This window comes from Crinia signifera, chromosome 1, assembly GCF_055691185.1.
Source record: "Crinia signifera chromosome 1, ASM5569118v1, whole genome shotgun sequence".
Taxonomy (NCBI): Eukaryota; Metazoa; Chordata; class Amphibia; order Anura; family Myobatrachidae; genus Crinia; species Crinia signifera.
Genome location: NC_139217.1, coordinates 425,920,257 through 425,935,386, shown reverse-complemented (window position 1 = coordinate 425,935,386; position 15,130 = coordinate 425,920,257). Strand labels below are relative to the sequence as shown.

Here is a 15,130-nt window from a genome sequence, read left to right as displayed (position 1 = left end):
CAAAGGAGAGAGAAATCATTCAATGGACGGCGACCATTGAAAGGTTTCTCTCCCCTTCGGCCACATGCGAGGGTATGTGTTCACGTATATCCCTTCGCATGGTACCAAGGGGATTGGCAGGATGATGGGGGTCAGGCGTACGTTTGCCAGGTGGGTGGAGTTAAGCCGATCGCTAAGCAGAACACGAGCACTGCTTAGCTTACTGGATCAGGCCACAAGTGCCTCCTAATTCAGTCACCTCATTACCTCACCTGTGCTCCTGTCCTGTTCTTCCCTTCCTCTACTTCATCTTCGGTCTCCTTGACTATTTTGACACCTACTTCTGAACTGATGCTGATTTTAGTTCTACCAGCTATACCCCTATTTATACTGTATCTTTCTACACACCCTGTACGTTACCTTGTAATTTGTTTTTTTTGTTTGCTATGTACGGCGCTGCGGACACTTTGTGGCGCCTTATAAATAAACGTACTACTACTACTATAAGGAGCGCTACAAGAGTTTTAGGAAGAAACTATTATCAGGGGTCATTTTTATTGAATGTAATCTAATAGACATTTTCAGTTATAAATTGTTCTTTGTTGTATTCTTATTTTTTATTAATTGTGAAATATGTAAATGCACTATTGTTGTATATAAGAGTTTATAGTATAATTGTGTTGTCTCCCAATATAATATACTCCTAATATTACTGTTATTCTGTATCATGTGCAGGATGGTGAGAAGGAATCACCTGAAACTAGTTTGCTGTCTGGTAAAATGAAAGACAATTCCAATGCAGAAAAAGAAATGGTATTACTAGAAAATGGTGAACCGCAGAAGAAAGCCCCTGATCTCATGTTACCAAGCGAGATGGACCAAGTGGAGACTTCCTCTGAAGAGACGGTGTGCTCACTTGAGGCAACTGATCCTGAAGAAAGAAGATATATTCCTGCTGCACTGAACCCATTACTGGAACCTCTAAGTGATTTGGAGAGTTTGACTCAAATAGAAGATATGGTAGACAGCCAGGAATTCCTGTCATTTATGGAAGTGTCTACAGATGACAATAGGGAAGTGGTATGTGAGGTTCTGGAAGAAATTCATTCCATGCAAAGTCCAAAGGTACCATCTACCTGGGATCAGCTAGGACGCACTATCATGAGTAATCACAATGATGGAGAAAGACAAAATACAATGGTAGAACATAGTGTGTATTGTGATGATCCCACACAGGAACCGAGCCTAACATTTGTGCATGAGGATGGAGACCATGGGGGACAGAAAGATGGAGATAGGTTTCCCACAGAGAAGACTGACCAGGTACGGTCTATACCAAACAATGTATATTATTATTTTACTAACATGGCTGTCAGTACAGGATAATATGGGCAGTGGCTGCATCACTATGATGTAGGAAGACTATATTAGACAGAATGGCTGTATTTAAGTGTATGGTTTTATTTACTTACTATAATGAATGATCAAAGTCTTTAAAAATGATTATTAGAAAGTAATAGATGAAAGACGCTATGCATTCACTATGTTTACATTTATAATAACGATACAGACATTCATAATAGCAATACCAGAATGTTTAATGTTACGATGGTTAAAAATGTTCTATCTGGAAAATGACAACATATGACCTATGTCATAGTGAAAATGTTGACATAACCATTATGGTAGGAAGGGTTATGACAGTGTTGATATATTGCATGCAGACATTGTATATGCATACTTGCCTAGGGAAGGTGGGCAAGTCTCCAGCATTTTCCCCACAGCCCCCGCTCCCCCTCTCCCTGTAGTATAAAACAACGAATTTTGCGGGTCTGCGGGGAGGGTGCGGAGCTAAAATGACGCGATTTGCGTCATTTTAGACCCTCTCCTCATCCAAGGACCCAAAAATAGATGTGGCTGTCTGTCATGGGGGCGGGGCTTGGTGACATCAGCCTCGCCCCACCCCCAATACGAAGCCTCTTCCCGCCCCCCTTTCACTCCTCTCAAAGTCGGCAAGTATGCAATCGCCATGATTAACATGTACTGTCTACATAAAGTGCCTGCCAGCATTTCAACCGCTGACGTGCAGTATGTATCCCATGAAAGAAAGAGCTAAAATGTGCTGCTGGTGTTATAGTGGGTACACACAGTGACATATGCTCTATTTCTAGATGCTCTCTAATGGACAAAACCATGTGCACTGCAGGTGGGGCAGATGTAACATGTGCAGAGAGAGTTAGATTTGGGTGAGTTATTTTGTTTATGTGCGGAGTAAATACTGGCTGCTTTATTTTTACACTGCAATATAGATATCTGTTTGAAGCAGTGGCATAACTAGATACATGTAGGCCCCATAGCAAAAGTTTGTAAGGGCCCCGATTTATGATATAATGCTGAAAAATGTATACAGCACATGATACTTTGACAAAGTAGTCCCCTCTCAGCTCTGGGCCCCATAGTAGCTGCACCTATGGTAGTTACGCCCTTGGTTTGAAGTACATACCCCACCCATATCTAACTCTCTCCACATGTTACATCTGCCCCACCTGCAGTGCACTGCACATGGTTTTGTCCATTAGAGAGAGCAAGTATTTGCTTTTGTGAGTGAACCAGATTCAGGTCCTTTATATCTCTCCACTTTATCTTCATCCAAGGCTTAGTAAATAAACTGCTAAATTATGGTTTAAGTTTAGTTTTTGTGATCCTATAACATGACAGCTATTGTACATTTTACACTTCCACATTTTGCAGCTAGATGGCAGCATTAGTCTGTAATAAATGGATGGAAAGTCAACGCTACATGCAAGCAGCATTGAATTTATTTCTGATTTCTAGGCAGAACATGGAAAAGATGTCTCAGACGCATCTCAAATGCTAACTTAGACACATCTCAAGAAGTGTCCAGCTCTTCAAGGGTAGCATATAGATCAGGGTTGGGGGGGAGGGATTGGGAGGTATGCAACTATGCTGCAACTTCAGGGAAGGTCTCTGCAGGCTGTAGCGGGAGGGAAGGTCTCTGCAGGCTGTAGCGGGAGGGAAGGTCTCTGCAGGCTGTAGCGGGAGGGAAGGTCTCTGCAGGCTGTAGCGGTAGGGAAGGTCTCTGCAGGCTATAGCGGGAGGGAAGGTCTCTGCAGGCTGTAGCGGGAGGGAAGGTCTCTGCAGGCTGTAGCGGGATGGAAGGTCTCTGCAGGCTGTAGCGGGAGGGAAGGTCTCTGCAGGCTATAGCGGGAGGGAAGGTCTCTGCAGGCTGTAGCGGGAGGGAAGGTCTCTGCAGGCTGTAGCGGGAGGGAAGGTCTCTGCAGGCTGTAGCGGGAGGGAAGGACTCTGCAGGCTGTAGCGGGAGGGAAGGTCTCTGCAGGCTGTAGCGGGAGGGAAGGTCTCTGCAGGCTGTAGCGGGAGGGAAGGTCTCTGCAGGCTGTAGCGGGAGGGAAGGTCTCTGCAGGCTGTAGCGGGAGGGAAGGACTCTGCAGGCTGTAGCGGGAGGGAAGGTCTCTGCAGGCTGTAGCGGGAGGGAAGGTCGCTGCAGGCTGTAGCGGGAGGGAAGGTCGCTGCAGGCTGTAGCGGGAGGGAAGGTCGCTGCAGGCTGAAGCGGTAGGGAAGGTCTCTGCAGGCTGTAGCGGGAGGGAAGGTCTCTGCAGGCTGTAGCGGGAGGGAAGGTCTCTGCAGGCTGTAGCGGGAGGGAAGGTCTCTGCAGGCTGTAGCGGGAGGGAAGGTCTCTGCAGGCTGTAGCGGGAGGGAAGGTCTCTGCAGGCTGTAGCGGGAGGGAAGGTCTCTGCAGGCTGTAGCGGGAGGGAAGGTCTCTGCAGGCTATAGCGGGAGGGAAGGTCTCTGCAGGCTGTAGCGGGAGGGAAGGTCTCTGCAGGCTGTAGCGGGAGGGAAGGTCTCTGCAGGCTGTAGCGGGAGGGAAGGTCTCTGCAGGCTGTAGCGGGAGGGAAGGTCTCTGCAGGCTGTAGCGGTAGGGAAGGTCTCTGCAGGCTATAGCGGGAGGGAAGGTCTCTGCAGGCTGTAGCGGGAGGGAAGGTCTCTGCAGGCTGTAGCGGGAGGGAAGGTCTCTGCAGGCTGTAGCGGGAGGGAAGGTCTCTGCAGGCTGTAGCGGGAGGGAAGGTCGCTGCAGGCTGTAGCGGGAGGGAAGGTCGCTGCAGGCTGTAGCGGGAGGGAAGGTCTCTGCAGGCTGTAGCGGGAGGGAAGGTCTCTGCAGGCTGTAGCGGGAGGGAAGGTCGCTGCAGGCTGTAGCGGGAGGGAAGGTCTCTGCAGGCTGTAGCGGGAGGGAAGGTCGCTGCAGGCTGTAGCGGGAGGGAAGGTCGCTGCAGGCTGTAGCGGGAGGGAAGGTCGCTGCAGGCTGTAGCAGGAGGGAAGGTCGCTGCAGGCTGTAGCTTGGAAGTACAAGGAATGAGCACTGGAGTTAAGCGACGTTGCTAATGGCGCCGGCTGTAAGTTTGAGCATGATACTTAAACCCCTTGCCTTGTGCCATACCTCCCAACATGACTCTCTCCAGGAGTGACACATTGCTCTGTTTCTGGACTTCTCCCTTAATTAATGATTGCCATCACCTGTGTTGAAGCACCTTTCTTATCAATTAACCTGTGTGATGGGAGGTATGCTTGTGCTGATTGGCTGCAGGGTAACTGGCAGGCTGGACTGAGACTAGGGGGTAGATGTATGAAGCAGTGATAAGGGAGAAGTGAGAAGTGAGCTAGAGGAGTAGTGGCCCATGGCAACCAATCAGCACTGAAGTAACATCTATAATTTGCATAATATAAAATTATACAGAGCAGCTGATTGGTTGCCATGGGCCACTACTCCTCTAGCTCACTTCTCCTCCCTTATCACTGCTTCATACCTCTACCCCTAGGTGATGCTGGAAAACATGGAATGCAGCAATGTTAGGAAGTATCATATCTTGCACACAAGTGCTAGAATAACCTCAGGCAAGTGAATGGTCTTAAAACAGGGGGTTCTCAAACTCTGTCCTCAGGACCCCATTATTTATTGACACATTTTCAAAAATCCACACATGGAGCTAATTATTCCACTTGTGAGTTTGTTAGAAGACCTGCAAAACATGCACTGTGTGGGGTCCTGAGGGTCGAGTTTGAAAACCTGTGTCTTAAGAGGCCCACTTGTACGCTACAATTATTGTATGCTATTTGAACTAGAACGAATTGCGTGGCATACGTATTGCAATGCAATGGAGTCCAAATTGCATACAATAATTGTACCGTGTAAGGGCACCTTTAGAACATGCAGTAATCAGGATTCTGCACCTGTGGAGTAGTTTGCTAGAGACTGGAGGCTTACAGGTGTGCAATCAGCAGCAATAGTGCTCAGTCTGTCATTGAAGGAATGTCAGCATGATTGCAGTCTGGATGAAGCTGCACTGGGAATGCTCAGAGATCAGCAACAGAAGTTTACGTGCTGAGCAGTTTTCAGAGCAGATATCACAAGACAGGTATGCCAGATAACTAGGATCATGACAACCTCACCACATGCCCAACAAATATACCCAAATGCCACAGACTTACTCACTTTCTCTTTACAAGCACATCTGATCTTTCCACATGCCATTAGACCTCATTGCATGTCCATAAGATTTCCCACATGCCCTCAGACTTTCCCACATGGCTATCAGACTACCACACTTGCCTTAAACATGCCATCTCCACATGCCCCTTGCATGCCATCAATCGCTTTACATTGCCCATCAGATCTCCAAATACACACCAGATTTCTCCATGTCTCCTATATTCTTTCAGACCACCTACAGTGGAGATCTCTACCTCCAGTATCATTGAGGAAAAATTACTTCACAGAAAGAGTAGTAGATAAGTGGAATAGCCTCCCATCAGAGGTGGTAGAGGCAAATACAGTAGAACAATGTAAACATGCTTGGGATAGGCATATTGATATCCTTACAAAGAAATAAGGATCAAATCTGGTTTGAGGTACAGTAACATGTTTAAAAAAGGGGGCAGACTAGATGGGCCAAGTGGTTCTTATCTGCATTCACATTCTATGTTTCTATTGCCCATGTTCTACAAAGTACTTGAGGCTTTCAATATACAAAAGCTATACAAGTGTCTGTACAGTGTTATTAATAAATACTAAAGTTGCAATTTTCATGTCAAACACAAATCTAAAATGAACTATTTTTTTTGTTTGGAAAATTGAAATGGGGATTTTCTTTCCAGCTGTGGACCAAGGGGTTTATTGTAGTTGACTTGCAAACTTGTGAATTTCGCAGCTTTGCGAGTCATTTAAACGCCTCCTGCACGAACGCCCCCCTATGTCGATTGTGTATGGGGGGGAATCATTTGATGGTCGACGCGGCTGCGCTTAAAAGTTTATACGCATGCACAGTTGCTAAACATCTCTCCCCTGTGCAAATGGCCACTAACTGTAGTCATCTTCATCACCGCCATCATCATATACCATCATATACCAGTGGTCAAGCAATTGCAAGATATACACTGGTGTATATGTTTCTATGCACGGACAGTGTAATGGTAGTGTTACTGCCTCACAGCGCTGAGGTCATGGGTTCGATACCCAGCATGGCCCAAACTGTGCAGAGTTTGTATATTCTCTCCATGCTTGCGTGGGTTTCCTCCGGGTACTCCGGTTTCCTCCCACAATCCAAAAATATACTGGTAGGCTAATTGTCTCCCAACAAAATTAACCCTAGAATGTCTGTGTGTGCGTGTACATCAGCATGTGGATGGAAGTATAAGTATTTTGTTTTATGCACATTATCAGTATGCAAATATGTGTTCTATGTAAAACAAAAATCGTTATATACTATCTACAGTTTACGTTTTCTGTTGCGGTGTATTATGACATCGGTCATAATGCTGATATTGGGCATGCATGTTGACACTGATGAAATGCCGACTTTGATGAAATCAAATGTAACTCTCTCTGCACGTGTTACTTCTGCCCCACCTGCAGTGCACATGGTTTTGCCCATTTTGAGAACAAATTTGTACTGCGATCAGATCTGAATAAGGGCCATTGTCTTGAAATGCAAGTCACTGTGTTGTTTTTTTGCCTATTTGTCTACTCTGTAGTTGGGCGCTGCAGATCCCTTGTGGTGACATATAAACAAATTATATTAATAATATGTATTAGTTGTGCTTTACAGCAGTGGTCCTCAACCACAGTCCTCAATGCACAGTCCAGGTTTTATGGCTATCCCTGTTTATCCACAGATGGAATAATCAAGCTGATTGAAATACAAATGAAAGCCCTGATTCTGATTGACTCTGTAAGCTGTGAAGCCTTGTAACACCGCCCTGGCGATTGCACGCCCCACCCACTGCCGCATACCCTTGCAATCATGTGAGGGTATGTGTCACAAAGACCCTTCCGCTCGCATGTGCCCGCAGCTGGAAAAATCATTTGATGGTCTACGACCATCGAATGATTTCTCCAGGGCTCGCACATATAAGTCAGTGGAGACTGAGTTATATTTGCGGGATTCCGGCCACAGACAGGGAGGGCAACTGACGTCATGTGACGTCAGCTGCCTGCCCGGCACACATCGGGACGCCCACATTATCATGGGAACGGCCAGTATTTTCATGGGGACGCCCATTAAACGCTGGGCATTATCAAGGGTGCCACTCACGTCCGCTGCCCCACTTCCCCAGCCCGCATCATTCCGTGTGAACGGCTCACCGACTATACAAGTCCCTGAAGCCGTTCGCCAAAAAACCCTGCACATACACATAGACCATTATGCGCATGCGCACTAGAAATTCATCGGTCCCTAATGCGAAAGCAATTAGAATCACCTCCTAAGTCACCTGTGCCTGAGCCTAGATAGCCTTAAAACCTGGACTGTTGGAGTGCCTTGAAGACCACGTTTGAGGACCACTGCTTTACAGTAAGTGATGTTTTTGTACATTATTTTCATGGAGAGGACCATTATCAATTGTATGTACACAATATTATTCATGCAGGAAGAGATGGAAGAAACCGCTCAGACTGAGGAGAATGCACCAGGAAGACCGTCACCTCTTCATGCAGCTGAGACTTGTGGGCAGGTGCCCAATGTTTCCAGCCATTGTCCCGATGCAGAACAACAGATATTAACTGAGACTTCAGCTCAAGGCTCCAAGTAAGGAAAGCATTTCAAGGAACTGAATAAATTGTTCTTCCTTTACTTATCAACTAAACAAAAGCAAGCTAGGACATGCTGCCCCAGTGACATTAAGGGCTTACAGAAGCTGAATGCATAACAATGCAAAACATGTTCCATTCCACGCATTAAACTTCATTCTTGAAGTTACAGAATTTAATTATTTCAAAAGCTGTGTATTGATTTGAAATATTACAACATAAATCAGAGTAGAGAGCCGCACCTCACTGGCCATTGATTTTCGTTAATCTTACTCCTCTTCTACTGATTGTAGTTTAAAGAGCCACTAAATGTAAAATAGAAGTTTATCCATTATTAAATGTAGGTTTTAACATTCACAAACAAATACATGAATGTTACCATATATTACATTGTAGCTACTATCAGTATACCTTTTTTGGTACTTGTTTCCTAGCACAGCGCCCATCGCATACCATCGCATGCCTTAATTAGTGGTATACGATGGGACCTGATTTTCGGGTCCTAAGAGCCGCACTGTACAATTTTAAAATCGCATCGCATGCCATTAAAATCAGGAGGGGGCAAAGGGAGAGGAGGGACATCACCTGGGGACATGAGGTATGGGGAGTGGAGGGACACAGGAATGGGGACATCAGGAGGGGGGAGAGGAGAGACACAGCACCTGGGGACATGAGGAGGGTGGGGAGAGGAGGGACACAGGAATGAGGACATGAGGAGAGGAGGGACACAGGAATGGGGACATCAGGAGGGGGAGAGGGCAGGGACACAGCACCTGGGGACATTAATTTAGGTGAGAGGAGGGACACCGCACCTGGGGACATGAGGAGGCAGAGCCGGCCCTAGCCTAAATGACGCCCTAGGCAAGATTTTGGCTGGTGCCCCCTAGCACCGCCACTAGTTCCGCCTCTGACCCTGCTCCCCTTTTCCAGCACCATCAACCCTCATGATAGCAGTCATCATTTTGGTGCTACTACCCGCAATATTTTAAATCGAAACAGTGCACACATTCGGTGCGCAGCCCAAATAGGGGTGTGTTCTGGCTGGGAAGGGGCATGGCCACCCAATAGTACCCCCAATTCAAATTATGCCACACAGTAGTGCAACTTTATTCACATTATATCATGCAATGGTGTCCCTTATTCACATTACATCACACAGTAGTACCACTTTACCTTATGTACATTACTCCTCACATTATTCACATTACTCCCTTAGAAAAAAATCCTGACAAAATATTGTATTTTAAGCACCTCCATGGCCACACTGCAACCCAGCACAAAGCAGTGTGTGCTGGGCAGAGGAGAAGAGCTGCTGCTGCTGCTGTCACTTAAGGGGAAGGGGCCCGGGGCCCCCACTGGGCCCTTCCATCAGACTTTGGCCTGGGTAATTTGCACCCCCTACCCCTTTCTCTCGGCACCCCTGATAATACCACACAATAATGCCCCTTACACATGACACACATTATTAATGTCCTTATAACCATAATGCCCCTTACACATTATGCCAACCTTTATTAATGCCCTTCATACACATAATGACACACATAATGCCCCTTACACATATGTTGCACATTATTAATGCCCTTATACACATGACACACACAATGCCCATTACACATATGTTCCACATTATTAATGCCCTAATACACATGACACACATAATTCCTGTTACACATATGTCGCACATTATTAATGCCCTTATACACATGACACACATAATGCCCCTTACACATATGCTGAAAACTATTGCACAACCAACCCACCCACAGACAGCACTCACACAGCCGCTAACACTGTGACCTCTGCCTCTGCCTGGATACAGATGTTTCCTCATACATCTTGCCTCAATAGCTCCTGGCCAGTTCTGCTAACGTTGGGTGCCTTTTTTGCTGAAAATTCATCTTATTTGCATTGTTATGTAACCAGGACACACAAGGAGCGTCCGATGATTAAAATTATATGTGGCATGAATATATTCTGTGTGCGACTGTGGCTGTACCTGCATACGGAATGCTATGTTACAGTGATTTCCATGAATACACTATTTCATATGCAGATACAGCTTCACTCACACACAGAATATAGGCATGCTGCATATCATTTTAATCAGCAGAAGCTGCTGATGCCCCTAGGCATCCCAAATGCCCTAGGCAATTGCCTAGTTTGCCTATGCCTAAGGCCGGCTCTGTGAGGAGGGACACAGAAATGGGGACATGAGGAGAGGAGGGACACAGGAATGGGGACATGAGAGGAGGGACACAGGAATGGGGACATCATGGGGTGGGAGGGACACAGCGCATGGGGTCATTAAGTGAGGGAAGAGGAGGGTCACAGTACCTGTGGACATGAGGAGGGACACAGGAATAGGGACATGAGGAGAGGAGGGACACAGAAATGGGGACATCAGGAGGGGGAAAGGGGAGGGACACAGCACCTGGGGACATTAATTGAGGTGAGAGGAGGGACACCGCACCTGGGGACATGAAAAGGGTGGGGAGAAGAGGGACACAGAAATGGGGACATGAGGAGAGGAGGGACACAGAAATGGGGACATGAGGAGAGGGGAGAGTGAGAGGAGGGACACAGGAATGTGGACATCATGGGGTGCGAAGGACACAGCACATGGGGTCGTTAAGTGAGGGGAGAGGAGTGTCACAGCACCTGGGGACATGAGTAGGGTGGGGAGAGGAGGGACACAGGAATGGGGACATGAGAAGGGGGAAGAGGAAGAGGATGCCCACACAAACGGGGAGAGGAGCAACACAAGGATGGGGCCATGGGGGGTGCATATCTTCTCTCGGTACTTATGTATTATCTGGGCTCCCATGTTAAATGCACCCCATTTTTTCATACCCCTACTATCCAACTACGCATGGAGTTGATTTTATATAGTGTGGCGAGCGCAGCGAGCCACCGTGCCCGAAGCGTGGCAAGGGGACGCGGTCTCATAAGAAAAATGGGAGCCCAGATATTACATAAGTAACCTTCTCTCAGCGTAACATCCCACTCTTTGTACCTTTCTCTGGCACACTGGTTTCCGCTTTCCGCATGGGTCTTGGTTGTTTTCTTAGAGACCCCTCCTCCTCTTCACAATCTCTCCGGCAGCACTTCTGGAAGGGAGGAGTTAACTGAGGGAAGGTGGTGGGGGTGGGAGTAGTTCATCACTACTAGCGCTGCCCCCGCCTCATCTATTGATTTAAATTAGGAGGCACGGCACACAGCAGGGAACACCTACCAATCAAATGGCAGCACTGCCTGCACAATGTCCAGCGGCCGCTCCAGCTCTTTGCCGCTCACTAGTGAAGCATGTCCCTGTGTGGAGTGGAGGAGATGTGCGGTTTTTCACCTGACCGCACATTGCTCCTCCACTCCTCTCCAGCAGCGCCTTTCCTCTTGTAGCATGTGTGGGCGGGTGGGGGGTTGGGGGCAGCGGCAGGGGGGGCGATGGAGCAAGCGAACTATCACCTTACCCTTCCTGTTCCAACACCTCTGGCCCTGTGTCCCTGTCTGCTACCTGGCATACAACACACAGGAATGTCATACTTTTATTTAATGCTGATGTCACGTATTTTGCTGTTTAAAGTTATGCAGCATGCCTATATTCTGTGTGTGACTGGCTGAATCTGTATACAAAAATATCAGTTACAGTGTTTTCCTAGAAGACACAGATTCATTTAGGGAGGCCAATAGCGAGAAAGGAATCGACAGGATCCCTGGTTTTGGCCCCAAAATTGCCAGAATTTCATGCACAGTCTAATGCAGGGTAGCGTCTGTGCACCCACTCAGATGCTGCCCAGCTTCTCCTATCCCCTGCTGTGTGGCTCTGCGCAGCATGATGTGGTGACATTGTGCAGGCTGTACAGCTTCTCTGCTTGCCTCGCTCCCATTGCACCAGCCACCTGCCTCGCTCCCATCCGCACTGCCTGGTTCCCGGCCGCACCCGCACATGTAAATAAATATATGGGGCAGCCCTGAAGACGCAAACAGAGTTGCATGGAACCTCTTATTCACATCAGGCATCTCCCGCTGCATGGGTATTGAGGCAAGATGTATGAGGACACATCTGTCCAATAGTTTTCACTGCAAAGCCAAGTGCAAGCCAATTACACCCACACAACTCGAGTGGGAAAATCACTGTTACATGTCAAGTTCTATCATGTGAAAAGATGGGATGATTTTCCCAATGTTGTTGCATTTTTCAGCAAGAGGGTGGCTGCTGTAAGGTTAATGGGGATGATTACATGACACATGATTAACTTTCTATGTCAGTTGCTATATGTTTTTAATATTCAGTATATTTATATTATGCCATTTTATTTTGTTTAATATATGTAATGGTTATATTGTTTGGTAAATCTGTTTGAGAACACTCACCACGCCACATTGCAGGGTCACCAACAGCCATACAAATTAGGAATGAAGCCGCATTACATGTTCTAGACACTTAAGTGTAATATTCCCTCTCCATGTGTCTGACAGGGAGATGTGCACAATTATTACAGAGGATCCGAATTATACGACGGCTGATGATCGTTCAATTATTACAGAGGATCCGAATTATACGACGGCTGATGATCGTTCAATTATTACAGAGGATCCGAATTATACGACGGCTGATGATCGTTCTTTGTGTACCCAACTTAGTCCATCAATAACTAACTTTGCAAAGCCAACAGTTAGTGCGGGCAGTTCTGGCACTTGTGCTGTTGGTGTAAGAAGAAGCTGGAGAATTCCTAAACAAGGTAAGATCTTGCTAGATGGGCATTGAACTGTGCACCTTCATAGGCAACCTCTGACCTGTGCACATTCCTAGCTGAATGGTGATATGTGCGCCTTGCTAGGGGAGCGGCGACCTGAGCGCCTTGGTAAGTGAGTGGTAACTTGTGTGCCCTGCTAGGCGATCAGTCTGATTCAGTCGATCTTTGTGGTACAGTATGACACTAATGGTGAGGTTTTGCATGTGTGCCGATGCAAATTTACACAATTTGCATATTTCGACCTTAGGAAGATATTCAATTAAGTGCCTTTTTTTGGCTAGACAAAAAAAAAAATGCACTAATTGGCAACTGCGGTGTTTTCAACCATTTGTGAGCATTTTTCCACCCATGTCTTTCTACATAAATCTTGTACAGACAATATGAGTATTTGTAGACAGATAAAACTACATTTCTATCTTGTAGCAGTGCGTGACATGGCCCACAATGAGCGGGAACCCCCTGCAACACCTCTTACACAAAAGGTAAGATCGATTCCTACATGTACTGCTTATTTCTCTAATGCCATATATCAGGTTCTGGATGATAAAACCAAAGTTATTAGGTTGACAAATACAGAAGATCAAAAGTTCAGAATGTTGAAATGACAATGGTTGACACATAGATGGTTGGCACTTTTTCATAATTTACCATCCACATGGACTACGACTGGGAATAGTAACCTGTGCCAGGCACACCAGTTGCAGTGCAAGGTACCTTGTTAAGCCGAAGCTTGGCAAGGGTACACGTTTCCACTAATCTGGCTTACATATGGTTAATATACAAAATGACTCAAATAAAAAAATAAGTTTATGTATTGTAGGTTAGGACATCCACCTTGAAAAGATGGGAACAGTGTTGATATACTGTATATGCTCAGTCACATGGACTGTTTTCTGTACATCTCCAGTGTTCGAGTCCAGCAGCTGCATGATTAACAGGCTGTGACCTTTTGAAGGCTGGGAGTAGACGGAGCTGGGTAGCGTTCCTGGAAATGGGGGGTTTTACGTTGCCCCATTTTCTGTGAGTGCCAAGGTCAGCTTCTGTGTCTCCGATGCTGACTTCCAGGCCTTGTCCCTGGAGGGCCCTTCAGAATGGGTATGGGTCTTTGTGCGGAGACCATTAAGGTCGACATACATTGAGTTGACCACTGAAGGTCAACTGGCCTTAGGTCAACACCTTAAAAAAGTTGACATGCTTACAGTCAACAGGGAAAAAAGGCCGCCATAAGCATTAGGTTGACATTGAGGAGGACGGCAGTCAAAATGTCGACATTGGTTTTTCACGTTTCTTGTCCTGAATGTTGACATGGGCACAGATAAAGTGCACCACATCCCCTCGCATAGCTCACTGCACTCGCCATGCTTCGTGCACCGTATTTTATTCTCCCACCACGCCGTAGTGGATGGTAGGGCATCCACCTTCAAAAACACTGTTGACATTTCCATTGGCGACCTAATTCCTGTGTTGACCAGCCAACCCTGTCCACCTATTTCATGTGTTGACCTAAGCCATGTCAACCCAATTAGGGTTGACCTAATGACCGTATACCATTTAACTGGAGCAATTCATCATTACGCTGTCAGAAGTGAATAAGGGGCCCATTTACATATGTAATGATATATGGGGGGGGGGGATCTACTGCCCAGGATCGCATGTGATCCTATTGGCAGGCTGTATGTCCCTGCAGACCCAGGTGCCGCGGTCTATGCATTCACGGTTAGCTCTGACCTGTGCTGACCGCACTGCCCCACCGGCAGTGTGGTCTGTAGCACATGGGCTACCATTATCTCAGAATGGCATTAGTCCCGGGACCTGATGCGATGCTACTTGATATTGATACATCGGGTAGCATCCCCCATAGAAATCTATGGTGATCACTGATGTGGCTGCAGGCGGGGCAGAAGGTATCATAACAGGTATTGGAGATTCCTGCTGCGGTCCCTCTGTGACACATGCAGAGGCGCACTTAATATTTGCCACTCACCAGTTTTCAGGGAATTAACCACAAATATTCAATAGTAAATGGACCCCTCAAATCTTTTCAGATAAACATAGAATCATTGTTTTATATTTACAGTTTTACAAAACCTTAATACCCTCCAGCAAATAATCACTGCAGTACGGTTGACCATTTCTGTATCCCTTTCTTAAGGCAAAAGTCAGCACAGAAAGTACTAATAAGGCATCTGAAAAAGTGTTAAGGAAACCAGCCAGACCCCACTTCCTAAGAAGCACAGAAACTAGTGAAAAGAGGTAACTGAAAGAGGACTTCCGA

The 15,130-nt window shown here is 46.6% G+C and overlaps 1 protein-coding gene across 8 annotated transcripts in view; it reads left to right on the top strand.

The window, feature by feature from the left end:
* Nucleotides 1-15,130, top strand: part of ANKRD31 (ankyrin repeat domain 31) — a 188,853-nt gene that overhangs the window by 57,565 nt on the left and 116,158 nt on the right. For 7 of the 8 annotated variants that reach the window (XM_083151923.1, XM_083151922.1, XM_083151927.1 and 4 more), the window contains exons 8-12: nt 715-1,302; nt 7,939-8,096; nt 12,578-12,840; nt 13,279-13,337; nt 15,008-15,108. In XM_083151923.1, the coding sequence (XP_083008049.1) occupies nt 715-1,302; nt 7,939-8,096; nt 12,578-12,840; nt 13,279-13,337; nt 15,008-15,108 (1,169 nt within the window). The remainder of the gene's footprint in view (nt 1-714; nt 1,303-7,938; nt 8,097-12,577; nt 12,841-13,278; nt 13,338-15,007; nt 15,109-15,130) is intronic. The other variant, XM_083151925.1, reaches the window with a different exon arrangement.